The 26,321-nt window shown below is 42.3% G+C and overlaps 2 protein-coding genes across 3 annotated transcripts in view; both read left to right on the forward strand.

Annotated features, from left to right (window-relative positions):
* Positions 1 to 3: 3 nt before the first annotated feature.
* Positions 4 to 11,609, forward strand: METTL22 (methyltransferase like 22). Its single transcript, XM_017809092.1, has 11 exons — positions 4 to 118; positions 1,637 to 1,981; positions 4,323 to 4,673; positions 5,046 to 5,086; positions 5,172 to 5,316; positions 5,797 to 5,868; positions 6,495 to 6,548; positions 7,280 to 7,360; positions 8,150 to 8,252; positions 9,029 to 9,197; positions 10,715 to 11,609. Exons 2-11 carry the CDS (start codon positions 1,852 to 1,854, stop codon positions 10,748 to 10,750), a joined length of 1,182 nt encoding a protein of 393 aa, XP_017664581.1. The 5' UTR covers positions 4 to 118; positions 1,637 to 1,851; the 3' UTR covers positions 10,751 to 11,609.
* Positions 11,610 to 15,486: 3,877 nt separating this feature from the next.
* Positions 15,487 to 26,321, forward strand: part of ABAT (4-aminobutyrate aminotransferase) — a 53,297-nt gene continuing 42,462 nt past the window's right edge. Inside the window, exon 1 of one of the 2 annotated variants that reach the window (XM_017808987.1) lies at positions 15,487 to 15,583. The gene's annotated coding sequence lies outside the window, so the exon portion shown is untranslated. Of the gene's footprint in view, positions 15,584 to 23,426; positions 23,446 to 26,321 lie in introns of those variants that run through there. The other variant, XM_017808989.1, reaches the window with a different exon arrangement.

The raw sequence follows: 26,321 nt of genomic DNA on the forward strand, positions 1-26,321 counted from the left end.
CGCGTCCCCGGCGGCGGGAGCGCCTGCGGTCTGTGCCCCGCGGCAGCTCCCGCGGGCAAAGGGCGGCTCGGGAGGGGGAGCAGGTCTTGCAGAGGTTCATAGAACTGCATAACTGCAGGTACAGAGGCTGCCTTGTAAAGCTCGGAGCGTTTTAAGCGTGTGTATGTGCGTCCAGCAGAGAGCGAAGTTGGTCAAGGGTCAGGAGCATCTCTCTTAGGAGCGGGGCCTCTTCAGCCTGGAGAAGGGGCGACTGAGAGGCGACCTTATGAATGTTTGTCAGTGTCTAAAGGGTGGGTGTCAGAGGATGGACCAGGTATCTAATAGGAGGTATCTAATGTGAAGGGAGGTGTCAGAGGATGGACCAGGCTCTGCTCTGTGGTGCTGAGCAATAGGACAACAGGCATCGGGCAGGAACTGATGCCCAGGAAATTCCCCCTGATCATAAGGAAGAAGTTCTTTCCTGCGCAGTGACCGAGCACTGAAACGGATCACCCAGAGAGGGCGTGCAGTCTCCCTCCCTGCAGATACTTCAGAATCATCTGGATGCAAACCTGTGCCGTGTGCTCTGGGATGACGCTGCTGGAGCAGGGAGGTTGGACCGGATGACCCACTCTGGTCCCTTCCAACCTGACCCATTCTGTGATCTTGTTCAAGAACAATCAGATAACAGAAAATTTAGCATAATCTTCCAAGGCATTAATGCCAACATAGGAAATGGCATCAGCAGTTTTTGAGGAGTGTTAGGGGTGCTCATAGCTGGTGAGACCCAAGTGTCTTTGCTGACTAAATAATTAATGTAGTGCTTGATGATTTGCATGTGTGATCTAAGCTTTTTCTAAGTTTTTTTAGAAACTTAAAAAACTTTTTTTTACGTTTTTAAAGACACAAATTTCACTTTCAGATCTACAGTTCACGTTCCCTTTCACAAAATGCCAGGTTTTGTAGAACACAGGGAAATCAATGTCCTCTGTATTTTTCCATTCATAAGAGGTAATTCCCTTGTTCATGTTGTGGGATAGAGACAGCTGAGCCTTGGACGTGAGGTAGCGAGGATGGTTTCAGGTGTTGGATTTTTTTCTATGGAAGAATAAAGAGTGTCAAAGATGGGAGACATTAACTGCCCAGTTAGTGGGGGTTTGTAAAGGGAACTGAATTTTCTCCAGGAAGAGCACATACTCCTTTTAAGAAGTTTGGGAGACTAACCTGTGATAACACATTTGATAATAGTGCCTGTTTCTAAGAAAATTCAGAGATTTCTATGAACAGCTTTAAGATCCCTTAAACTAGTGAAGTTGTGCACGTAAGGCCTTATTTCCTTTGAATACCTTGATTTAGCACTCATGGTAACATTTGCTTTTTTCGGGGGGAAGTTGTTTTTAACACAAATTAGCAGTTCTTCCTAAAATATGCAGTGTCTGCCACTGCACTACCAAGAGTTATGTATTGATGATTCTTTGGAGCACTGCACTACCAAGAGTTATGTATTGATGATTCTTTGGAGCACAGTAAAAGGGAGCACTGGAGCATTGCAGCTTTGTTGGACAGTGTAATCTGATTTTTATCTTCTGAAAAACTGCTGGAGCAATGTTCAGACGGTGTCAGGAGATCGCTAAAAACTGCCTGTGTTTTGTTTTAGGTTGAATATCCTGATGAGCAACTTGCTGTCTTACTGGAGCATGGAGCTGGCACGATCACCTCTCACCTGGGGTCTCCTCAGGAACGCTGTGAGGTTACCTGGCTGAGCAAAGCTGTTCCTGGATGCCTGTTAACAGAAGAGTGTCAGATCCCTCTGGGACAGCACTACACAGGGGACTGTATGGGCTGTGTTGACGTTCCTCTCAGCAGCACATCATGGTAGATGTAAGAGAGAAGGAGATGGATAACCCCACGTTCAGGAGTGACACTGTGCTGTCTGATGTTCACCTGCACTGCCCAAACAAAAGACACCTCATGGTACGACTGAATGCAGTTGGACAGCCAGGTAGGGTTGTGCTTAGACTGGTGGAGCTGTATTTTAACTGTACTCATGTCTTTGTAATGGCTCAATCCTTCTTTGAGTGGTTGATATTAATAATTACATATTTTAAGCAGTTATAAGCCAAATGACCTCCTACTGAGTCTTTAAGAAGAAGGCTGGCTGGACTCTCCTCATGAAATTAACTCCAGAAATGAAAACAATGTAGAATTTGTAGACAGCCTATCTTAACAAATACTTTCTGAGAAGTAGTAACGGAATTAACTTGCTTGCAGATTCAATTTTATTTATTTATTTGTTCATTGAGCTATAATGTCAATATAGCACTTTGGGAATCATGATAAAAAGTTGGGATGTTTCTTATATATAAACGTGGGGTTATCCCTGGGGTAATTTAAGCATAAAGTAAAAATTATCAGTAATTAATTTATTAATTTTAATAAAGTCTTTATGTGACTATTTATGTGATGATTTACTATATATTCCAGGGGAGCCTAACAACTTTGTCTGGGGCATTTTGTGGGAGTTTTTGTTTGTTTGTTTTTAAAAATTGTCAACAAGAAGACTCAGAATAGCAATGGCTTTGACTGACAGAGAATTTGAAGTGTCAAGGCTGTAGTGGAATGAGTTGCAAACACCCCTGGCTGATTGCCAGCTTGTAGGTTGCTATAAAGTTGTCAAGGAAAGTGACCTTAAAGCTGCTGGTAAAATGTTCTGTGGAAAAGTCCTGCTGTGACAGAAGTGTTAATTGTTTCTTCAAACCGAGTTGTGACATGAAAAGAGTAACTTTTGCAGCTGTTCTGGCACATGACAGGGTTAAAAGTGATAAAAGTAGGCCTGTCAAAAGCCTGACAAAGAAGTGAATAATAATTTTAACCCTGATCAGGTCAAAACCAGGCAGTCAATGCTGTGGTGTGTCTTCATGCTGTTTGACATTTGTTTGCTGTGATTTTGCTCGATGCAAAGAACCTTTCAACAGAATGAAATGACAGCATCTTCTACCTACTCTGAATGAGCTTGGTCTGGGAAATTCCTCTCGTTCTGGAGACAAGAATTGGGTTGTGGTGTGACAGCTTTTACTCTAACAAATGCAAGGACAATCTGCCACTGCCATTCTGCTGTATTTTAGGGAAGTTTATGGGGTTCAGGCTCTTCTCCTTTGTGTCAGTTTTCCCTTAAAACTTTTGAATGCCATAGAACGTGCAGAGGATCAGAATGGGCATGGAGAACAAAAGCATTTCCTTCATTGACTGCGTCCTCTAAGTTGCTAAATACCCAAAACAGTTTAATCTGGCCATCATGCAAACAGTAGATGACTTTAAAAATCTCTCATGCTGGGACAGGCAATGAAGATTTTATTATATCTAGAGAAAATGGTCTTCCCTCGAGAGAAACTTTGGTCAGATTACAGCAGACCAACTTTGAATGTCTTGCGTGCTTCCTAAAGAAACTGGAACAGAACTTCATAAATTGTGAAATTGTCAAAAGCAGTGGTGGCAAGCACTTTATTTCTTCCCTTTTGTTGTGAATCAACATAGATGGAAGGACTGTGGAATGTTTGTTCTTCCTCGTGTGTGGTGTTCAGACAGTACAGATTCCTATAATTAAAATTGCAAGGTCCGTGTTCTGATAACTTAAAATTTTAATAGACAATGATGTCACTGGGTGATTGTTGCAAAATATTTTTTGATTATTTGGTCTTTGAGAACAATGGCTTAAGTCATCAGCTTGAAGACTTTTTAAAAAGTTAAGTTTAAAATTAAGGTGTCAGCATGTTCTGGCTTTGTCAGGTGTCTCCTGTGCACTTATTTCTGCTCTCTCATGCTGAGCCAGTTTCAAGGCTTCAAGTTGCTTGAATTCCTAAAGACTTTTAAAACAGTAAAAAAAAAAAATCTACTTGCTTTTTACTAGAACACTCTTGTTTCTTACAAGGCAGGGATCTTAACCAGAAGAACCCAAATTCTAACTTCTATTAATTCTGCTTTCAACTTGATTTGAACTTGTCTGAACAGAAGAACTTTTGGAGCATGTAAGAAACCATCTCTTCTGCCAGTTGTTAAAATAAGTGTTACTAAATCAGATTAAAATGTCTGTGGTGACTGCAGAGATGCTGAGTCAGCCAGTAGACTGTGGAAGTGCCTCATTTATTTCTACTGACAGAACTTAACAACAGAAATAGTTCTTCGTTGCAAATAGAACTATATTTCAAGTTATGTGTGTAGTTTTTTAACAGCTAGATTTTTAATGTGTGAAACACATACCAGAATTTCATTCGTGTGGAAATTGTGCATAGATTCTGTCTTATCTGGTGTTAACTTTCCCTCCCTGCCCCACTGTGTTCTTACAGTATTCCTGTCATATTTCAAATTCCTTTGGAACACAGAAGATTTGGCATCTGAGAAACACGTGGAAGAAGTTAAAAGAGGAAGAGAACACCAGTACAGAGGTGGAGATGAACTGTGCGACAAGGACAGGAGTAACCTGAAAAAGGAAAGAGAATTAAATAGTGAAGGAGTAGAAGCTCTGCTGGATGATGATGGAGACTTGGAAGTGGTCAGAAGGCCTCGAAGTGCCTCTGATTTAGAAGCAGAGGATCTTTTGAGGGATATAGTGTGCCCTGTAATTCTGATGAAAGGGAGAGAAGATGCTTTTGAAGATGAAGAGCGAGAATGCACCGGCAGTGATGTTGTTAAAATAGGTAAATAATAGTCAAGGAGAAATGGGGTAAATATGTTTGTGTAAAACAAAAATAGGTTTTCCTTAGAAATGGAATAGCAGTTGTTCAGTGAAAAAAGATAGTAATCATAATACTATGATACTGCAAATATTTTTGCATTTAGCTTTTTTCCTCTAGAAGTGATTTGGGCAGTTGTATGCATACCATGGGAAACTCAGTACTCCTTAGGTAGATTTGGGGTTTGGCATTATCTACCATTATTATGTAGAGTGAAGGGTGTTGAGTTTTATATTTGAAAGAGAAGCATGACTTGAGTTTCAAACTTGCCACTATGGAACTTGATTCGAACAACATTTTGAGATAATTATTTCTGCTCTGCTTTCATTTCCACAGAACATACTATGGCAACCCCCTTAGAAGATGTTGGTAAACAAGTATGTGTTCTGCCTTGGACTATCTTGCTGTTCATGGGTGGTGCTTCAGAATTTACTGAGTTTGAACTGCTGCTCTTCTCCCCAGGTCTGGCGTGCAGCCTTTCTTCTTGCTGATTACATCCTGTTTAAACGGGACACATTCAGATGTTGCTCAGTGCTTGAGCTTGGAGGTGGCACTGGAATTACAAGTATTATCATGGGAACAGTTGCCAGGAGAGTTTATTGCACAGGTAAGGCAGTTATTTTCAGTTAAATATTTTCATAGAACTTCACGAAGCAGTGCTTTCATCCTGCTACTTTCATACTCATATGTTCAGTTTTAGTTAATAATTTTATTAATGTGTATCAAGTTGTGTTATTTACTGAAAAATAACAGGAACTTTCTCAAGGTTTGAGAAAGCAGCACTGCTTTTAAGCACAAGGGTTTAAAAGCAAGATATGTTGCTGTGAACTCAAGATAGATCCCTCTCCTACCTATTTTAATCTGGACACATTAACTTCTTTTTCAAGGGTGCCTCAGAGCTTAGTACTGAAATACAGAAGGAAGGGGAGGATACAAGGGAAGCAATCCTCAGTGGATAGAGTTGCTCTGAATTGTCCTTAATCTCATCAGTTTGAGAGAAACTTCAAGTATTAGTCTGAGAGGTCAAGGGCATACACACCTCATACCCAATATTCTTATTTTTAATTGCATTGTCACTGTTTTCCAGATGTTGGTGAAGATCTTCTGGCCATGTGTGAGCAAAATGTTGCATTAAACAAACACCTGATGGAGCCAGGAGGTAAGTGCTGTATAGTCAGTGGTTGTGCAATTGCCTATACGTGAACTGCTTTGGGATGAAACAGCACAGTCACTGCCTACCCAGCACATCCACATGTGCAGGTGTGTTTTTGTCTTTTGTGTGGTTTAAAGTGACTTAAAGAAAGATGCAAGATACCTCTGTGTGGTCCATAGTGGGACAGCTTCCTTTTGAGAAGAGCAAAATACTTACCCTTTCTCTGGGCATCATTTTAGACCAGCTGTGGTTCCTGCACAGTCACAGTGTGAGTTGCTCGGAGGTCCTTGGGAGCATCACAGAAGTGCAGGGGCCAGGGGTCACATAAACAGGGTGTAAATGGCAGAGGCAGAACTCTGGAAAGGAGTATTTTGTGGGTGAGACGTGTCAAAGAGAACAGAGGTTGCCTTTCTGATCTTTCATTCTGTTCTCTCGAGAGTGGGTAACTGGTTTTGATTTAATGGTTGGGTTTCGATTTAAAGCAGATGATCTGAAGTTCAACTTCACTTGTTTCATATGTCCTCGTAATAGATCTTCATCATTTGTTTCAGTACAGGTTTTGACTGTTTACTTTTGCTCAGGTACTCTCTCAAAGGCCATTTGTGACTGATGTGGTCTTTCTTCACCCACAGGAGGGGAAGTTAAAGTGAAAGAACTGGACTGGCTGAAAGATGAATTCTGCACTGGTAGGTGGTTACAATGGGTCCTTTCAGATAGGGCTTGGTGTTCTGGTTTTGTGCATTTTTTTTCTCTTCAGAGCCATCAAGAAAAGCTCATTCCAGTGTTTATAAAGTGAGTCCTCCAGCACACAGGCCTCTGGAAAAATAGTTGAAAGTACACCTAGTTGAAAGTACACACCAAGCTGAATTTGATGTAATGCATCTAAAAAAATAGAGCAACTATTCAAGCAAGTAGAAACATCCTTTACACATTCAAAAGCCTCTCTTGGACCTCAAAAAAAAAATTCTGGTTAATGGAAGTATCTGATACTGCAAGCTGAAAAGGCTTTATGTTTTTTAGACTTTCAAATAAAGTTTCTTTTTAACAAAGTCTAAACTTTAAAAAGCATGATGAAGTAGTAAACTTAGTCAAAACTTATCCAAAGATACATCTGGGTTTTTTTTTAAAGGTGTACTTACTTCAACGTGGTTAAATCTGTGACCTTGCTACAGGGTAGTAATTGGTTGTAAATTCTGAAGTGGAAATTCTGGGCTTCCCAGTCGGCCTTGGGAGGGTCAGAATCCACAGAGAAAGCAGAGCACTGCAGGGAACTTCACAGAATGGCCAGAGGGAGGGTTTGGTTTCCTTTCAGTGCTGTGCTCTGAAGTAGCAGATGCCCACAGGAGTTAAGAAGTTTCTTTTCTCAAGCATCTGAGACATTTAATCACGTGCACCAAAGCCATATTCTTTCTTACAGATCCTGAAGTTCCTTACAGCTGGTCTGAAGAAGAGATTGCTGATTTGCATGATCACTGTTCTGTGATAATGGCAGCTGATGGTAGGAAAATATAAACAGTGACCTTTTCAATCAAACACTTGGGCCTTATGAGTAATGATTTAAACATACCTAATTTGCTTTTAAAATCTAATAGGTCAGATCCTTACCTAATTTGTCAAAGCTCTGCCTTAAGTGTTCCTGCCTGTATTTTTCTTTTCTATAAAATTGTATTTACTTTCTGTCTTAACAATGGGAAAACAGATGTTGCAAACTACTTTCCTTCAGTGTGGTAATTATTCGTGACTAAATAAATTACTCAACATAATCACAGGTAAGTGAATTTGACTTTCAGAAGTCCTGTGTTGTCTTACCATTGTGTAGTATCAGATAAATTCTGTGCAAATAATGATAAATAGGTGGTTAGACCAAGATTTTCCATAACGTGAAAAACAGTTTCAGATGTTGCACTTCCCCATAGAGTCTATGTCTTTGGTTTGGTTTTTTGGTAAGAAATGAGGTCCTATGTGCTGTGATATCTTGTGTTCTTTAGCTCTGCAGTAAGATTATTTACAGGCTGAGAAAAATCTTGTTAAAGTTTTGTAAGATGTCTGAAAGTGATTCCCACTCATACAAGAGAACACTTAAAGAAAGCCTGACATAAAAAGCAGCAGGGAATACTGTTACAGGGTCAGTTATTGCCAATAAAAACATACTTCAGCACTTACTTAAATAGTGACTTGCTTGATTAGAATAATCAGACTAAGGCCTGTTTTTGTTTCATACCTGAAGCTTAAGTAAACAATACACTTCAACATACATCTTTTATGCTGTTAATCTTTTTTCTTGTAGTGTTCTATGATGACGACCTGACAGATGCCTTGTTCAGAACGTTGCATAGAATCACACACAGCTTGAGAAATTCTTGCACAGTTTACTTGGCATTAGAAAAGAGGTAAGTATTACCAAGAACTTAAAATAAAAAGCACTAAAAACGTTGCATGCTTTCTTTATTTGGAAGAAACATCTGTTTTAGTTGAAGGTTGGCTTCTAATTTTCACTGTTGATGCCAGTATAGGCTCAGGACAAGCATTTATTTTTATGCATGCTTAATTTTTATCAGTTCAGAATCTGAGTTTTACAAGAGTTTGGCTTTTGTTGTCCTGCCTTTGTCTTGTATGGGATAATCTCTGTGCAAATCAAGATAAATAGGTGGCTAGATTGATGTATTCTATAATGCCTGAGAACATTTGTTATATATTTTTGAGATCATGGAGTGGAATGAAGGGGCTTAGGATGAGGATATATATTTCCCAGCTTTAGTGCCTCTAGAACGATTTCCCTTGCTTTCTTTGAAGGAATCATTGAATGCTTTTATTTGTTGGAGTCCAATCATAAACTAATATACAGATAGGCTTTGCTTAAATCTCTGGAGATATGTAGCAATAGCTAGTCCTATGATGTGGTGCCAAGTGTTTGTCCAGGAAGCCAAGACAATGATTCTGTTTGGCAAAGTGCCTTAAAATCCATGGAAGGATTCATGCAAGAGTTATTGTGTATTGATGCTAACATAAATCTTGTCAGCTTTTCAGGAATGGGGGGGTGTACATTTTTTTGGCTGTTGAAGGGAGTTAATTATGCTGGGAAGACCCACTTAGCTGAGCAAAGTTACACACCCATTTAAGATGACAGTACAGGAGAGATGTTTTAAATTAAATATTCTCTTGCCAGGCTGAACTTCACTTTAAGACATATGGATGTTACATGTGAAGCCTACAGTCACTTTAGAAATAATCTGAATGATTTGGAGAACCTTCAAGATAGAAAAATTAAATATACTGTGGAGCCCATTAAGGCTGATTTCTGCCAGTTTCTTGTTTATGAACGAATTGAGCAGCTGGTAAGTGACATTCATGAAAATAAATGTAACGTGTCAGGCTAATCATCTCAAATTAGTATTCAGCTGTTGACTTGACGTGAAGTAAGAACAGGAGAATAAACATTACTTTTCTTTTATTTCCACTTAGTTTTTTGCTGGTTTAAAATGGTTCTTGTTTGTGCTTACACAATCTGAACTAGATTGACACAAGTCCGGTTTTGGCTGGGGCAGAGTTGATTTTCTATCACCAGCAGTTGAGTGGCTGAGACTGCACTCAGTCCCTCAAAGGATGAGGAGCTTTTACTTTGTAAAATAAAATTTTTGTGATTGACTAGAAAATCAGACCAATATCTCCTTTATTTGCTTGTAGAAGAGCTTTCATTTCATAGTTTTAGTAACTCCTTTCCCAGTTCGGGGTTCGGGAAATAATGTTCTGATACCTCTGAAGAAGTTGATTAGCTGTTAGCTTCTGTTACTCAGAAACATGTCAAATATACTATTTCTGGTTATCCAATTAGCTCACAAGCACTTATGATTCTTTTTCTCCATTTTTTTTCAAATTATCTTCTCTTAGGAATATTATGCAGGCTGGCTAACAGCTTGCTGGCTTCTAGAATAGTCCAATCTGACAGATCTTTTCAGGGAACTTGCAATCTTGTACCAGGATGGCAAATCAGGTACTAAGAAATAATGTAGTCAACATACTATAGCTGTGTGTACATGCAGTAAGATTACAGGGGCCACAATTACTTCATGACACTGATTTATTTCGCTTAATGCTGATATCTTCAGGCATAAAACATTCATACAAAACTTGTTCAAAAGTTTTACAAGCATATAAAAGTAACCTGGATTATACCTAAAAGTGTAAACTCATTCCCTGGCTATTTGAGGAAGGCTCCTGGTCCTCAAAATACATGTATTTTTAAAATGCTTATGTTTTTATTTATCATTAAGGATAATGTCACAATTCAAGATGTCCTGCTTAATAGTCTTTTGTATAGCAGACAAAGTGTATATTAATTTATTCTAAAGAAATAAAGTGATCTGTTTTCGTCCTCACTGTCTAACAGATTGAGAAGGGGTTGTGTGTTTGTATAAAACCTGCATTTCTGACACCTTGATTCCTCAGTAAATTGAGTATTTGTTCAGCTGTATTTTACCAGCATTATTGAAAGCATTTGTCAATACAGGCTAAGAAAAAGAGCAAGATTATCAATCAAAATACTGCAGAAGGTCATGCAGACCGATGAAATTATTTTAACACAAATTATCTTACACTAAATACAAATTACTTTTTAAAATCATGCTATAAGAATGAAGAAATCAATGATACTGCTCTGTTTCAAAGATAATTTGGTAGTCATTCTAGGAGATTACATAGATGGATTTAGTATCCATCCATAGATGGATACTCTCTGTGCATTGGAATGTAGGATATGTCTTAAAACTTGTCTTATAGTGGGAATGTTGAACTTTCATAATTGCAACCTACTGATCTGAGAAAATACCTGTATGTATTTTTTCTGCTCCTACAGGAATTGTGGAAGGTCATGGCTGAACACCTAACGTGACAGGCACATGAGGAAAGAGAAGATCTTTATCTAATTATAAAGGCAATTTGGATGTTTTATTAAAAAAAGGATTTTCACCCCAAGAAAAATATCTTCCTGGTGGAATTGTGTTCTCAGAAAGTATTGCAGAGTTGCTTTACTTCAGCAAGTTTTGGGTTTGGCACTTGTTTTCTTGGACTTGGGCACTTGGACGTGGCTTCTTTGGTGTTTGTTTTACAAAACTGTTTCGTGTGGATCTTCACAGTATGTGCTGGATGCCAGACAATGGCAGTGACACAGTGACTTGCTCTTTGGGATTGATGACTGCAGTTTTAGAGTCTGACAGAGAAGTACTGAACCTTTTCCATGTGGCTGATTTGCAGATGTCATGCATTTTCCTTTTTAGTTTTCAGAACATGGACACTGTTCTCAGTCTCATCCCAGTCCCACATTATTTGTATTTGTGGACATTTGTGAAACAGTGTTCTGGGCAAGATTTATTTGGTTTTGATTAATTTTTTGAAGCAATTTATTTATGAAACTTCTTCCTTAATTTCCAGTTTGTCCTATCTAAATCAATCTAGTTTAGGGCCACAGTCTGAACTGAGAAGAGACAAGATGCATTTTGTTTGAGCCTCTGAAAATATTCCACAGAGGTCTTGGATCTATGTTGTCCTGCAGGAATTTTCAAGCTATTCTGTCTAGCCAGGTTGAGGATGAGAAGGTACCATGTGAAATGATGTGCTACAGCTCCTTAAATGTTTGGAATTCTACCCTCAGCATATACATGTGAGGCTGGGGGGAGGAAGGTGAACAAGAATGTCTTGCCCACACAAATGGGGCCTTAGCTTTTGGATTAAAGTACAATATGTTGATTCAATCTCTCCCGTGTTATTATTTAAACCAAAAATCTGTTTGTACTTTAATAAATGTTATGTGTACTGTTATGTTTATATCACTTTCCATATGTCCAGTGTCACGGAAATCCTTGTGCCCACTGGATTCCTCAGCATTAGGAGAGTGTTCCAGCTGGAGCTGTTCCAGCCTGGGACTGGTGGGAGTGTGCAAACACTCATTAGAAGCATGTGGTTGACTTCTTGAAAGTCTGTTTTATGTTTGGTTTAGTTCATTTGGTTTAGGTCAATTATTTCATAACCTGTTTGTGTGTATGAAGACTTATTTTTTGTGTTCTTTTATGAGATGAAAGGTTATTAGATGATGATGGACATTCCCTGTGAGTACAGTCAAAGTAAAAATTACCAAATTAACTAATTACCTTTATTTCTTTTCAGTCTTTGTTGATGTGAAACTTTGAGAGTTGCTTTGTTGTGAATGTCTGTGTGTCATTTTGCAGTAGAAAGGAAAGTTGTTGAATATACTTGTTGGGATACATCCTTTATATTTATCATTACTGAGTGTTCTCAAGTGTAGGTGGCTATTCTTGGGCTATACTTGTAGCTCCATCTGCTGTACAACACTTTGAGTCAAAACATTTTTACAGTTTGTTAAACACCCTGTTCCTTTCTGGTTTAACAATATTGTATTTCGGAGTAACAGTTTAGGTTGAATGAGTGGTTCTGCATTTCTCACCTAGACTTGCAGATGTGTGTAGTGGAGTGAAGTTACAGTGGAAATAATCCTGAAAAAAAAAGGCGGTGTTTAATTACCTACTTTTTAACAGTAGCTTTAGCAGGCTGCCTCTAGCAGTTTGGAACATTCAGGAAACATTCTAGGAAAAACTGGATGTAACTTTGTGTGCGTGGTAGGGACTTTTCATTCATTAGAAGATCAAGACTTAAACTGGATCTCAAAGTTTTATAGCAGATAACTATCATGAGATTGTCTATTCATTGACTTGACTGTTCTGTGAACTTTTACATCCACCACCAGTCCCAGTCCTTTTCCATTTTCACCAGAGAGAGAACTAAGGGCTTTGTCTGTGGCAGTTGCATTGCTGGGTTTGTTTTGTTTGTTTGCTTTGTTTTTCATTCTGATGGACAGCATCTTAAGACTTGGAGAAATAATTCTGTGTGTTTGAGATTCCTTACTTATTGTGCTTATTTCGTATCCTAGTTATGTATTATCCCCTTCCATAGTGTTGGCTACAGCAATTTTGCAATCTGAGTCAGATTTTTTTTGATTCCAAGGAAACCTAATTGCAAGTGTATTTCTCCACTGGATCAATGAGATCTAATCCAACCGACTCCTGTGATCCAGTCAAGGTCATCAGTAGAGATTTGTTACTGGGCATATGAAGAGAGGGCAGCCCAACTATTTTGATGGCAATGTATAGTTGGATCCACTTTGGAGTTACGTGTGAGTCTACTCTTAACACGTGGCAGTGCATGGCGTTTATTTACCTCAGTCATGTGCCTGAGAACACAGCTGTAGTCAGACTGCCAGGACTGTGCAGGACAAATGCTGGTGTTGATTTTAAAGGCAGTTGTTGTTGCTGAGTGTTGGGTACAGAAAACTGAAGATTGCTCCTGAAAAGTGGATGCTGAATTCCTGTGTATCTGCTTGTTGTGACATGGCAAGGATAGCTCCCTGCCTCATAAACTTGTAGAGATTTTTCAATCTGAAAGTAAGTTGAGGATTATTTACTTGATGCTTAGCAACTTGTCTTTAAAATGCAGTTCACCTCCTCAGTGTGATCGTGGCGCTCATAACCTGAAAACTTTGTAGGTTCAAGTCAAGTAGGAGGATTTGAAAATGAGCTACTTCTTGCTGCCAGGCTGTCCTATGTTGTGATGTGTGACAACCCTTTGTATCCAAAGGCTTGTGTTCTCTTGTTGTTGCACTCATCCTGACCCTGACTCTCTGTGTGTCCTGCACATCTGTGCTGGAAGGTGGTGCATTAACAGAATAAAGGGTCCTCCTGAAAAATAACAGCCTCTTCAGGCTGCCAGCAGGGCAGTCAGCTGTGTCAGTATAGCAGGTTGCCTCAGAGAAGGTTTCTCCCAGCAGATGGCACACGGAATTTCTTTAACAATACCAGCACTCAAAGGCAGTAACAAAATATCTACATATATGTGTGTGTGTTCACAGATTGCTTGCCTGAGCCAGCGCCACTGGTGGCAGGAAGAGGAGATAAGAAGGAATATCCCTTGCTTCTTCAGCAGAGTGAGTGTATTCTCTAAGCTTCTTGAGCAAATATTCAAAGGGAATGCTCATCAGATAGTGATGAGTAAGATGTTAATTAAAAAGTAACATAACTCCTGCCTCAAAGATGAGTAGAAGTACATATAATGAATTAGGCAAGAAAGTTAACAGGGAGTTGGACAGAAGATACCATGAGAAAAGTAAAGTTTACAGCTCTGAAATGGCCTTACTCAGTTCTTGTTCTATGGGTTATCAGTAGCAGGTTTACATTGAAGATTGATCAGAAGGGACACCAAGAAATTATCTGCTCTATTTTCCCCTCAAAGCAGAATCACATTCACCTGAGAATCTTGATGAGTGTTCTCATCACAGACATCCTGTATTTCTCCCAGTAATCTGTTCAAGTGCTTCGTTATCCTTTCTGATACAAATGGCTTACTGCCATCTTAATGGCTAAACTGCCACCTTCTTTGCAATTTTGGACCATTAAATCTTTCTTACTGTAATAACCTGACAGATGTAAGGGTTCTATGCAGAATAAGTGGTAATAAAGAGGCATAGATGGCCCAGTCTTGAGTGATGTGTGCAGGAACAGAAAGGTCCTGTAACATCATCTGCAAATTTGTTTTTGCAGCAAAAAGAACAGCTCCAGATGCTCAAAGAAAACCAAGACCGTGCATGAGACCTAGAATTCTGTGAGATGAGAGTCCAGGTACAATTCAACATGCTTGCAGTAGGTTCTGTTGTGGACCATATACATAATAATATTTGTTATTGGGTAGGAGTTTCAAGGGTAGTTTTGTGTCTGCTGTAGATGAACTAAGCAGTGACTGAGCAGGAGGGCTCGTTATTGCTTGTAGGGAAACTACTGCTAAGCTTCGTCCTGGTCAGCAGTCCCGCTCCCACACTGCAGAGAGAGTTGATTGTTGATGTCTTCAGAGAGGATGGAATCCTGGCTAGAGATTTACTGCTATGAACTTAATCTCACCCAGTTCTGGACCGTGTCAATGGTAGGGACATGCATGGGGCTGGGGAGGAGGATTCATGTGCCGTGTCACTGCTGTGTGCAGTGCATCGAGCGCTACAAGCCCCTTCTGCCCACAAGAAAAACACGTTTGTTCTAGGTCGGACTTAAACGTTGACGAAGGCTTGGGTTTTAAATTTGGAGTTTGACATCCTAGTAGGGTCAATTTGAATTTCTAATGTGAGTTAGAAGCCCAGATCAGACTTTCCCTGTTGCTGCGTTTTGCTAAATTAACTATGTCCCAAGGGGCACCAGGTAAATAAATACGGGGCATCACGGAGAGGACAGCGGGTCGAGGTGGAGCTGTAACAGCGCAGCCACAGCTTCCCGTCAGGGTTAGGAAACGGATGCGCGACGGCGCACGGAGGTGTAGGAAGCGGGGCCGGCCGAGGGCAGGGCTGGAAGCCCATTTCCCAAGGGATAATCGGCTGCTCATGCCCCAGCGGGGCTCCCGCCGTGCCCGTGCCCGCCGTGCCCTCAGCGCTCCCTCAGCCCCTCCGGCCCCGCCCCTCCGGGGCCGAGCCCCAGCCGCGCTCTCCCATTGGTCGCGCGGCGCGCGGGGCCGCGGGCGGCGGCGCCGATTGGCTGCGGCGCGCGGGGCCGGGCGGGGGGCGGGGCCCGGGGGCCATCCCAGCGCATCCCAGCCCGGCGGGGCCATCCCAGCGCATCCCGGACCAGCGCCGCGGAGCGCGGCCGCCGCAGGACACGCAGCAGCCCCGCACCTCCCGGTGAGCGGCGGAACCGCGCGGGGCCGCGGCCGGGGCGCTCGGGAAGGAGGGCTGCCTCCGCCCCGCGGCGCTCCCGGCGCGGCGGGGACCCGCTGCTGCCCGGAGCGGGGTTCCCCGCGGGGACCCCTCCTCTCTCACCGCCTCCATCCCGCGTTGCCGGGGGAGCCCCTCTCTGATGCCCGTCCCTCGCGGTCCCCAGGGCACCGTGCAGGGAGCGGGGGCCGCAGGGCTGGTGCCGTCCTGCCCGCTCGAGCGTCCCTGCCCTGCCGGGCCGGAGCGCGGTGCTGGATCCCGGCGGCCGTCCCGGGGGACCGCGGAGCGCAGGAGGGGTTGTTGTTTTCCCCGTGTGTTTGGCCGCAGCAGGAGGCGGGTTCGTGATGCTCTGTGCCCGGGCAGCGGGTGGGCCCCGGCACGGACCTGCGGCAGGGAAAGGGGGAAAAAGGAAGGCGAGGGCACAAAACCCGTGAGAAAACCAGCTGCGTACGCGGGGAGAGCGGGGTTGACTCTGCGTGCAGCTGTCGCCTCGCTGAGGTGCTGCAGGCAGCTGAGTAATGGTGTTAGTGGAGGCCTGGTGCTGCACCTCAGCTGAGGTTCTTTTCGGTCTCCTGTTCTCCAGCTGGGGCTTGCTCAGGCTTTGCCTTGAGACATCCCTGCTTTCACTTCCCTTGCCGTCATTTGTGCTTAAAGCAGCGTGGGGCCGTTCAGCCAGAGCTTTGCCTTTTCCCGGCTTGGCTTTTGCCTCTGTGATTCCCCTTCTCTGTTTATGGAATATAGTGAAGGGAATGATGCACAGAGAAACTGAACTGCTGTGGGAGATTTCCGAGTAATTTTGTAATCAGTAATGAATGGTACTGGATTTTGCCCTGCAGTTCAAAGGCACACATGATGGGTGTGGGTTCTTAAAAGGATCTTTGCTTCTATCGTTTGGCACAAGGAATTTGATAAAGGTTGAAAACCAACTGGTATAAAAGGGTTACCTTCTGGAAGCTCTACAGGAAGGAAATTACCTATTGAATCCTGTTACAATCTGGTTGTTGTGTTATAAATTGATTTGGTATTTTTGCAGTTCTTGTTGCATTGTTTTGTTGGGTTTTTTTACTCTAATTGTTTTTACTGTAATGTCAATATTGGGAAAATTGTGTCTGGGAAACAGTTTGTCTTCTCTGACTGGAGTTACAAGTGCAGGCTTGGAGGTCACTGATGGGTCATAGCTCACCATACTGAAGCGCAGCAAAGGGGTAATATCTGGATCTTGTAGTGTTTTTCATCCTTAGTGTTTAAAGCACTTCTCAGTGAGATCAGTGTCACTGGAGTGACTGTACCGATGGGGAAAGTGGAATAGATACAGCAAAAGAAAGCTATTACTGCAAGTTACCTGCTGGGTAGCCTTTTGGACTCAGAAGCAGTGTTCAGGTGTTCTGTGTCTGCAGAGTGTCTGTGTGGTACCTCTTGGACAATCTGGAGTGCAGAAGACAGTGATGCAGACATCTGCAGATAAAGGAGAGCTCAGTCTGTAAGTGTATGGTGTTACGAGATGAGCTGACCACTTGTAAAATGCATGGGGGAAAATACAATAAAACTGTTTTATGCATCTTTTATTAGACCTTTAGTCTTCTGATGAATAACAGCCTTAGAGGCATACTGTACTGTGAGATGTCTTGTGCGTTCAGACACAAAATAAACTGAAATAAGTGGATAAAATTGGATATTTATGCCCAGGAGGCAGTAAGCAAGCACAGCATGCAAATAAACACCAAGCAAATCAGAAGGTGTCCTGCTGACAGCTGTGCTGTCATTGGGAAAGGAGAACATCCTGATCTGGATTCTTTCAGAAGCAGACAGGAATTCAGATGCTTGCCAGCCATGTGTGTACACACTCAAACCAGCTCTTGCTGCCCCTGCCAGCACCTTAGAGGTCTCCAGGTGATTCCCCTTGCTCTGTCTGGTTGGTGTGGTGCTTGACAGCAAAGCTTGAGAGCAGTTTACACCATGCCTTGTGTCCCCCACAGGTGCAGTGGGCAGCAGCCCAGCAGTAGGTGCCTGTGTGTGCAGGTTCAGCTGCACAGATCACTCTGCCAGGTGGGACAGGGACAGCTCCTGCCCTGGCCTTGTGCTCTGATTGCTGGGCCTGGACAAAAGCAGCTCAGGTCACCTCATGACATGTGCCTCTACTGCTGCTTAACTTTGTACTTTCAGTGATTGTAACATTGAGGGGCACAGAATGAGGAAGGCGTCACAGCTGTTCTAGGACAAATTGGATCTGGTTCTGGGCTTCCTAGCTTCGTTTTATGACTTCTAGGATTGAGAGTCTATTCCAGAAATGCTTTAAAAAATGTTTAGCTGTTTCAAGCACAAATTAAATTCCATTTTTTTCTTGTTCAAATGAAGACAGCTTGTGAAGTGTCTCAGAAAAGGGCTGTTAAGTGGTGATACAAGTATATCCTATATGAACAATTTAGCATTCAATGTTCTATCTCTGTTGCAAAGATACAACCCAGTTGTATCTTTAAATCTTACTGGATTGGCTGTATACCAGAAACTTTAAATCAAATGGGGACTCTTTGAACTTGGATGAATCTCCTTTGCTCTTGGCTTTGCCTTTGTGAGAGGGAGCAGGGAAGAGAAAGGAATAGATCTTGATGGAGTAATTCTCACATTTCGTGTAAGATGTAGAATTCTCCTCTCTACTATTTTCAAAGACCATTTTATTCCTCCTTGTATGTGGCAACTTGTCCATCTCTGTGCACCATTTCTGTTCAAGCAGGCTTTTCTGGTAGTGCCTGCTCTTCTTTTACAGTTCTTTATAAGCTCTTAAGAGTTTTTCAGGCATAATGGTAAGTCTGAATCAAATAGTGAGGTATCTTATCCCATTTGAAAGAGTAAGTAATAGAAAGGGGCTGGATTCCATCAGAAGAAAAGCAGCTGGTACTGATGTGTGGGGAGCTGTGAAAGCACAGGTAAGTGATGCAAAAATGACACATCAGGAGCACTGCAACTGAAAAGACTGGGAATCCACCACACAGATAATTATCACTGTGGGCCTGTTGCCTGTGGAAGGATGGATATGCTTTAAAAGTTATGTAACGGATTTATTTTTCCAGGGGCTGAAAACACCCTGTTCTTGTTCCAGACTGATCTGCTTTCAAATTTCTTTTCTTTATGTACAGAAGAGGTTGCCTTAGGGGTCAGAGCTGCTACCAACTAAAAGCAGATAATTCTCCCAGCCTTGAAAGCCATCCATCTCTGTCCCCTCTTGGTTTCTGAATTTTGGGATCTGTTTTATCAGATCACAATCCTGTTGTCTGAAATGACAGTTATGGGCCAGGAAAACAGAGACAGTGATTTTTTTTAGTCATATGGTGTTTGTGCAAAACCAGCAGTATTCTGGGGGTTTTCCAAAGCAAGCAAAGTGTATAAAACAGAGAATATTGTTGTAAACTATTACTGTGGCTTTCAGGCTCTCCTCTGATCTGTGGGACTAGGATTCTGTACTGCAGCCTTGTATTAGATTGTTTGTACTTTCACAAAATATCTTACTTTCCTTTCACAAAATATTTTTATTTTCCTGTAGTTAGCCAGTACTAGAAATTTAGCAGAAGAATGAGGTAGGAACCTTGTTTATGTGTTGCAGAAAAAGGTTGTCTCTCTTGTTGTCCAGTGGAGGAACATCTACTTTTGAGAAAGCACTAAAGCCACTCAACTAAAGTACTGCCTTTAGTAAGAGAATGCTGACAGCTTGAAGAAATATGAACTTAGTTCTTCATACTTAAGCAATGCCCCTTTGTATTGTCTTCTCTGCCATTATTTTAGTGAACCTCAATTTTAATGGAGGAAATAAAATATTTGTGTAGATGAGGGCTTATATTGTATCAAACTCTTATTTGGGGCACTGTCTGAAGGGAGTGTACTATATAATATTCTGTACCAAGGTGTAAGGCACTTTAAAGGCAATAAAGCTTCAGACTTGGTGAGTTTCCCGTTTAGATTTTATGATTTTGCTGAAATGCAACTTGGCATTGGCAGAGAGTGTTTGCCTTCTTGTGAAACTTGGTAGTCTAAACACTAAAATCTAATTCTGATGGTGTTTCTGGAGGTAGTACTGCAGCTTGCTAAAGGATTAATCTAAAAACTCAGTATGTCTCAAGTGCGTTCCAGGTGACAGGATGAAGTGCCAAACTTACTAGTTTAGTGTACAGCTGTAATTCTGAGAGTAGAACAACTTCTAAACCTGTCTCCAGCTTTCCTTATCTCAAACACTTTGAAATATCCCTTATTCCCGAATGAATTTCCCTTGCCATCTCCAAGCAAAGTTCAGTTTTAATTTTACAAATGAAAATACATTGTTTTGCAACTGTTGCACCCATATATAATTCTGTGTTACTTAGGAATTTTTTTAGCAATGTCCTCAAAATGCCTGAAGTTTGAAACCTGGTGTACCTTGAAAATTGGCTGGATAACAGCAAAGAGACTGAGCAATCCTTACCTGGCACCTGCTGAAATACACTGGTGGAATCCAACCTAGCCTTGGCCTGTTTGGGATATGACAACGTGCCCTTTCCTAGCCCAGCTTGGCAGGCACGGGCTGCTGTTGGAAGTGTCCACACAAGGGCAGCAGTGTTGGGAGTGCATCCCTGAGATGCTGCCTTCCCAGCAGGAAGCTGTCCCTTTGCCTCAGGAGGAGACTGCTGTTGTGGGAGAAACCTGCATGTGCTTCCTTTGGTGTTTAGCACATTCCTATTTTGTGCTGACTCCCTTTTTGCTGGGTCAGCAGAGATTTGGGTTCAGGTTCCCGTGTCAAGGTCTGCTCTCTGTTCCCCACTGATGGTGCCGCTTTCCCAGCTGTACCAGCCATGTTTGGGAGCTTGGATACATGGATCACCATGTCCTTCTCACACTTCCTTTCATCTCTTTTGTCATCTGCATGTCACGAGCACCAGATTTTCTCTCCTGAAGCCTTTTGCCTGCCTGCAGTATCAGCATGATGTACTCTCCCTTTCCACCGGTCCTCCCACACAGCTTTCCAGCCCTTGTCTTCATGGCGTCTCAGATCTGTTTCAAGGACTCTTAATCCTACCTGTCAGCTCTAAAAACAAATCCTTTTGTCTAGAAGACCATTATAGCTCTTGTGGGAGGCACAGCAGAACATAGACTGGCCTGGTGGGTAAAAGACCTGCTCATGTGCAAAGGGAGACTGGAATGGGGATAGAATAAACTTAGGGAAGCAGTGAGGAGTGGTGCTGTCCTGCCTGCTGGCAGCTCAGCCTGGAGCACACAGGTTACCTGTGGGTCAGCTGGATGGCTAGAAAGCACTGTGATGTGTTTATGGGAAAAGTGGAAAGGTGTTACCAAGGTGTGGATTGCCAGCACAAGGTTTTCTTTCTAGTTGTTTGTTGGGGTATTGGGGTTTTTTCATGGCTTTTTTTTTTCCCCTCCGCTCCCCTTGTAACCTTGGTTTCATCACTGGTTTCTCACAGAACAGAACAGTGGGTGCTGGAAGAAGACATAAATTAGTGATGATGTTTTCATGATGTCCTATTTTTGATGTTTGGCTCAATTTTGAAGTATCCAGCTTCCATCTGTAAGCCTCGTACTGGGCAAAGCACAAGGCAGCAAGTTCCTTATGGAAATCTGTACCCCAGTGCTGGATGATTTCATGCTAGCTTTGTAGCCTGTAGTCTTGGTATTAAATCAACCCTTCCTCTTCCTCCCCAACATATGAACAACCCTACAGATTTTTTCACAAGAGATGTCACCTCTTGCCCTTCCAGCAGTTTTCCTTTCTGAATGAAGCGATGTGAGAACGTAGACTTACAGAGGCCACTGAGGAAAACAGGGAAAAAAATGGTTTGCAGGGAAAGGAAATAATAATATCCCTCATTTTGTAACTCATCAAGCTCAATCTTGATTAAAGACTATGAGCATCACCACAGCATGCCAATTTTGACTGCCTCTTTTAACGAAAGATGGAGTGTGTGGAGGTTCTTGGCAGCATCCCTTGACAGCAAACAACTGAAATCAACTCATATGTTTTGATTGGTCTGGCAGTAATACAAAAATGTGAATAAATAATGTAAATAACATGAAAATTGAGTATTTTAAATAAGCTTGGTGTAAGCTATTAGCAGTCATATTTTTTCTGTTTGTATTGTGTTTCCTGCCAATCTGTCTGTCCTCTTCATGTCAGATGTCAAATAATGGGAACCAACCATCTTGTTCCTCTCTGACATCTCTCTTTCCACATCTGTCATGAATGACATATTTTTCACCAGGTGCTTGCTTGATACTAGTCTTGTGATGTACACCCAAAAAAATCAGGACACTGGGAGTAGGATGGAGGGAGCAGGTTTGGATTAAAGCTTTTTTAACAACTCACTGTATAAATCTGATGATATAAACGATGGCCTCAGTGGGAACTGGAGAACGTGGCAGGTTAAAAAGCTGTTAGAAACCAAACCAAACTGCTCTGGCATAACGGGACAGATTTCAGGCATAAAATGCTTCATGGCAACAGGCCAGAGCTTAATCCTGCCACAGGGTGCTGTGGACAGGCTGGAGGCCTTGACTCCTTCATCCTTGACAAGTGCATCACTTCAGGAAAAGCTGAGCACAAGGACAGTGATGGTCCCCCATGGCAGGTGTGAGGGATGTGGTTTTCCTCTAGGGACCATCTACAGGTGTGGGATGTGTTTTACCTGTATGGACTGTGCTGCAGGGTGAGGGATGTGTTTTACCTGTATGGACTGTGCTGCAGGGTGAGGGATGTGTTTTACCTGTATGGACTGTGCTGCCATTCACTGCTGTGTTCTCTCCTCTCAGCTCCAGTATAAAGCAAACCTTGTTTTTTGCTCCACAGCTATTGCTGCAATGCAGCTTCCTGGAGAGAGAAATAGGATTACACAATCAGAGTGTGCTGGTGGAGGTAGCAAAGCAGAGGATGTGCTGGGCTCTGATGAACTCCACGCTCCTTGTTTTTAGGGCAGTTTTACCAGGTAATGAGTTACAGGGGTGAAAATCTTCCATTTGTTCCATGGTTTGGGCTCTGGGTGTTGTGAGGGGCTGCTGTATCTGCTGTAACATGATGCTTCTGCCCTGGGTACTGTGAAAAACAGCTGAAGACAAGCAGAAGAAAAGCTAGTTGGTGTTAAAAGGCAAATGAAGACAATGACAAACAGCGCTAGGGGCTGGATTCAGGATGTTATGGAGCCTTTGACTAGGAAGGATTTTACTGATTCCAGCAACAATCTGTGTGTCGATGTGTGTAGCTGACAAATCTTGTCCTTTTTTTCTTTCAATAATGAAATCCAAAATTCCAGTTCCTTTTGGCAGTAACAGGAGATCAGTTACTACTTGCTTAATTTCTCATCAGTAATATTCTTTTTTCTTGGCCAAGAAGGTGATTGGAAAACACCTCTTCTGATGTAGGCTGTAAGATTCCTGCTGTTAATTTATTCATAAAAATTAGACCATTACCAGATTGAATTTAGAGTTTGTAGTTTTACTTCTCCATAGATTTTGGTGTAATGGGACTTTGTTAGATCGAAATGGTGGGACTGATGATGACCTTGGGTTCCATGGGTAGGTGATGTTTCAACAGTGAGTCAAGTGTGGTAGCTACTCTGGATGGAGCTCTCCTTCCTCACAGTGCTCAGTTGACTCCTTTCACTGGCATACCTCGTTTTCTCTGAGCTCAACTTGTGACTACACTGGACACCGTGAAGGGTTTGGTGATATTTCTTTTCCAAATTAGGAATCTCTGTTGTGTGGATGGGAGACTGAGCCATGCAGGTGACAGGAGAGCTGGATGAAAGTGGAATTCTTCAGAAAAGAGGCCAAGAAGGTGCTACTACCCCTGCAAACCCAAGGTTGGTGATGTCACATAGTACATCATTTCTGGATGCAATGCTTGCAGAAAGTGCAATTTATTTATTTATTTTCCAGAAAATGGGCAGAGAAAATCAACTTCCAGAGTGATCTGATAAATGATAGGAAATGGCTCACAGTTCCAGTTTTATTGTTCCAAATGGAAAAGAGAGGAGAAAGGGACTGTTTGCTACATCTGGTCAAAATCCACATGCAGCCTTGCATAACTGATCCTCTGCTCTGGCTGGTGAGCAAGATTTGCAGGCTTGCAGCCACATTCTTCTCATCTGTTGCGAAACTCCAACCTCTGATTATCTCTTTTAGCTACTGTCACTAGTTAACAGCAAAGAGGGAAAAGGGGCAGCTTAAGATAATTCTGACCCTGTGTTCTAAAGGCTGACAAAGCACGTGATGTTGTATCTTCTGTAAAGAATTATCTGACCGCTGATAAATCCTGCAGTTGCATCCATTTGGTGAAACTGATTTTAGGAAGGAGAAGAAAAATTTGCCGTTTTTCTGAGCCCCTGTGACAGTGAGAGGTTAAGCACCGGTGAGGGCAGTGCTCTGAGGGGAAGTGCTCGCTGTCCCACTGTGCTGGTGCTGCTCACTTTCATGAGCTACCCTTAGGAAGATAAACATTTCCCACAAGAGGTTTTTGTTAGATAAATAAACAAGCTGTTTAACCTAACTACCAGCTCCTTAGTCTGTACTGACTGTATTTATCCTGGAGTAACTTCAGGGAGCTGCTTAAAATTACACCAGCAATAGACTGTCCTTGATCTTGTTTTACTGCAGCAGCCATTCTTAGTGTTTATTGGTGCCTTTGTGGCAGTATTGTCATTACAGGGGCAGGCTGGTTGACAGTGCCAAAAGAGGGGGTGGCTGCACTCCATACCACTGCACCAGTAAATGCTTTTCTCTGCCCCTGGTCCAGCATTTTTGGGGTATTTGACAGAAAGCACCATTTCCTACCTGTCCCACCATTCTAAGGCTGGTGGTATTGCCAGCTGAGTTGTTACTTCACATTCATCTTTACAGCCAAGGGATATTTCTTTGCAGCACCCGTGGATGTGTCTTATGGGATATTTGGGGAGCTGCAGGATGTCCAGTGTCCCTCTTGGCTGCTGGAAATGGATAGAGCCAGCACAGAGCTGCTCTGAAACGCTGGTGCAGGAGCTGAGGTGTGTGGTGACACGGGTCAGTCATGGTGATATGGGTCAGTGGGTGGTGACATGGATGCTGGCTTTGGATACTTTTCACAAGGTTTCAAAACATGCTTGGAGTGTGGGTGCAAGAGAATATTCTGGAATGGGTTCACTCCAAAATCTTTAAAAGTCAGTTGTTTTCCATTCCTGCTTTTAACGTGTCTCTAGTTCCAGTCCAGTGGGCCTTCTCCTTTATTAAATGCAATTAGTGGGTATCTTCTGTGATTCCAGAAGCACCCAGTGTAATATCCTGGGCTTCTATTCCCACTCTCAATTTGTGCAGCCTCTCTGAGCATCAGTTACACAAGGATTCCCCCAACAGTTTCTTGGTTCCAGGTCTCTCTTTTCTGACTCCAGCAGCTAAGCTGGACTTGCCCAACTCATGGTGGAACTTTTATAAAGATTTGTCTAGATCTAGGAGCCTTCCCAAAACTTGCCAATACCTTTTAACTCCCTATTCTCATGGAATCTTCACTCTGATGTGATTCATGGCTTTTACATACCAGACTGAAGGAACAGCACTCAGTCTCTTACATGGGTGTCAGTGTTACCCCAAGAGTGGAGGGTGCAGTGAAGATGTACCTCAAAGAGAGTTTACCAATTAGTTTAGCCATTAGCACACTTATTAAAGTCTAATTTATCTCCTCAAATTTGTGTCCAGGTATTTAGTACTTGTGTGAAATGTTACAATTAGTTTTGTCAAACAGGTAATATATAAAAAATAAATAAGTGCAGTTTATGCAGCAGCCTTATGGATTTTTCCCTAGTGAGTAACTTTCAGATTTTGGGAAACTTCAGTGTGTCTCCCAGTTACCAGTTTTTCTACCTTGCCTTTAATTCAGCAGAGTGCTTTAGCTCATTCACAACTCTAATTTTTTTGAATGAGCCCAGCAAAGGAAGAGGGACCACTTGAGAAATACATATCTTGCTGAATCAGGTTGGCACTAGTTTCTTTCTCCATCTGGAGCCCAAAAATAATTTTCTAAACATACTAGGGAACTTAGTCACAGAGTGTTTTTAACACTGTGTAGGTAACTGTGTCTTCTAAACTGTTTTGAAAGCAGCCCAACTGCTGTTCTTTTTTACCTATTGCCTGAATTATCAGGCAGTAATAGGACTTTTGAATAGTAGAATTTCATAGTAATTGTGCTTGAATCCTGTATCCCTTTCCTTCTTCTGAATGTGAAGTTCTGATGTTCAATGGGAATTAAAGCAGTTGACATCTGAAGGCCAGAGGGGGGAGATGCCCCTCTCCCTGTGTCAGTGTAAGTTGTTCTAGTTCCTGCTTAGTGAGTGGTGTGGGTGCAACTCAGGTGTGTCCTCACACACTCACAACCTCTGACTTTTTTCATCAGGGCATCTGCCCACAAAATGAAATCCCTGGAGTCAGTGGTATTGATTGTGGTGAATTCCACTCATGAACTCTGTTCATGAGGCTTTTTACTTCTTTTACAAAGGAAAAACTGCCTCTGTACACTGAGTGTAGTGTTATTGGATGTGCTAGGGTAGGAAGCAGTCTTCTGACCAGCCACAGGTTGGAAAAGCTGCAGTGTGATGGGTTTCCTGAAAAGCTAAGCAATCACAGTTGTCCCTTTTATTTTCTGTTTTGCCCTTCCTGGTAATCCTCTTTGGCCAAATAAGACTCTTATCCTTCTGCCTCCAAATCGTTTGCT

The sequence above is a fragment of the Lepidothrix coronata genome, unplaced genomic scaffold (assembly GCF_001604755.1).
Source record: "Lepidothrix coronata isolate B3197 unplaced genomic scaffold, Lepidothrix_coronata-1.0 Scaffold24, whole genome shotgun sequence".
In the NCBI taxonomy this organism is placed as follows: domain Eukaryota; kingdom Metazoa; phylum Chordata; class Aves; order Passeriformes; family Pipridae; genus Lepidothrix; species Lepidothrix coronata.

What these genes read in the sequence shown, in the direction of transcription:
- METTL22 (XM_017809092.1), top strand. Translation starts at nt 1,852, where the DNA reads ATGGTAGATGTAAGAGAGAAGGAGATGGATAACCCCACGTTCAGGAGT. An exon ending in GAATGCAGTTGGACAGCCAG is followed by an intron (nt 1,982 to 4,322) that starts GTAGGGTTGTGC and finishes GTGTTCTTACAG; the next exon opens with TATTCCTGTCATATTTCAAA. An exon ending in CAGTGATGTTGTTAAAATAG is followed by an intron (nt 4,674 to 5,045) that starts GTAAATAATAGT and finishes TCATTTCCACAG; the next exon opens with AACATACTATGGCAACCCCC.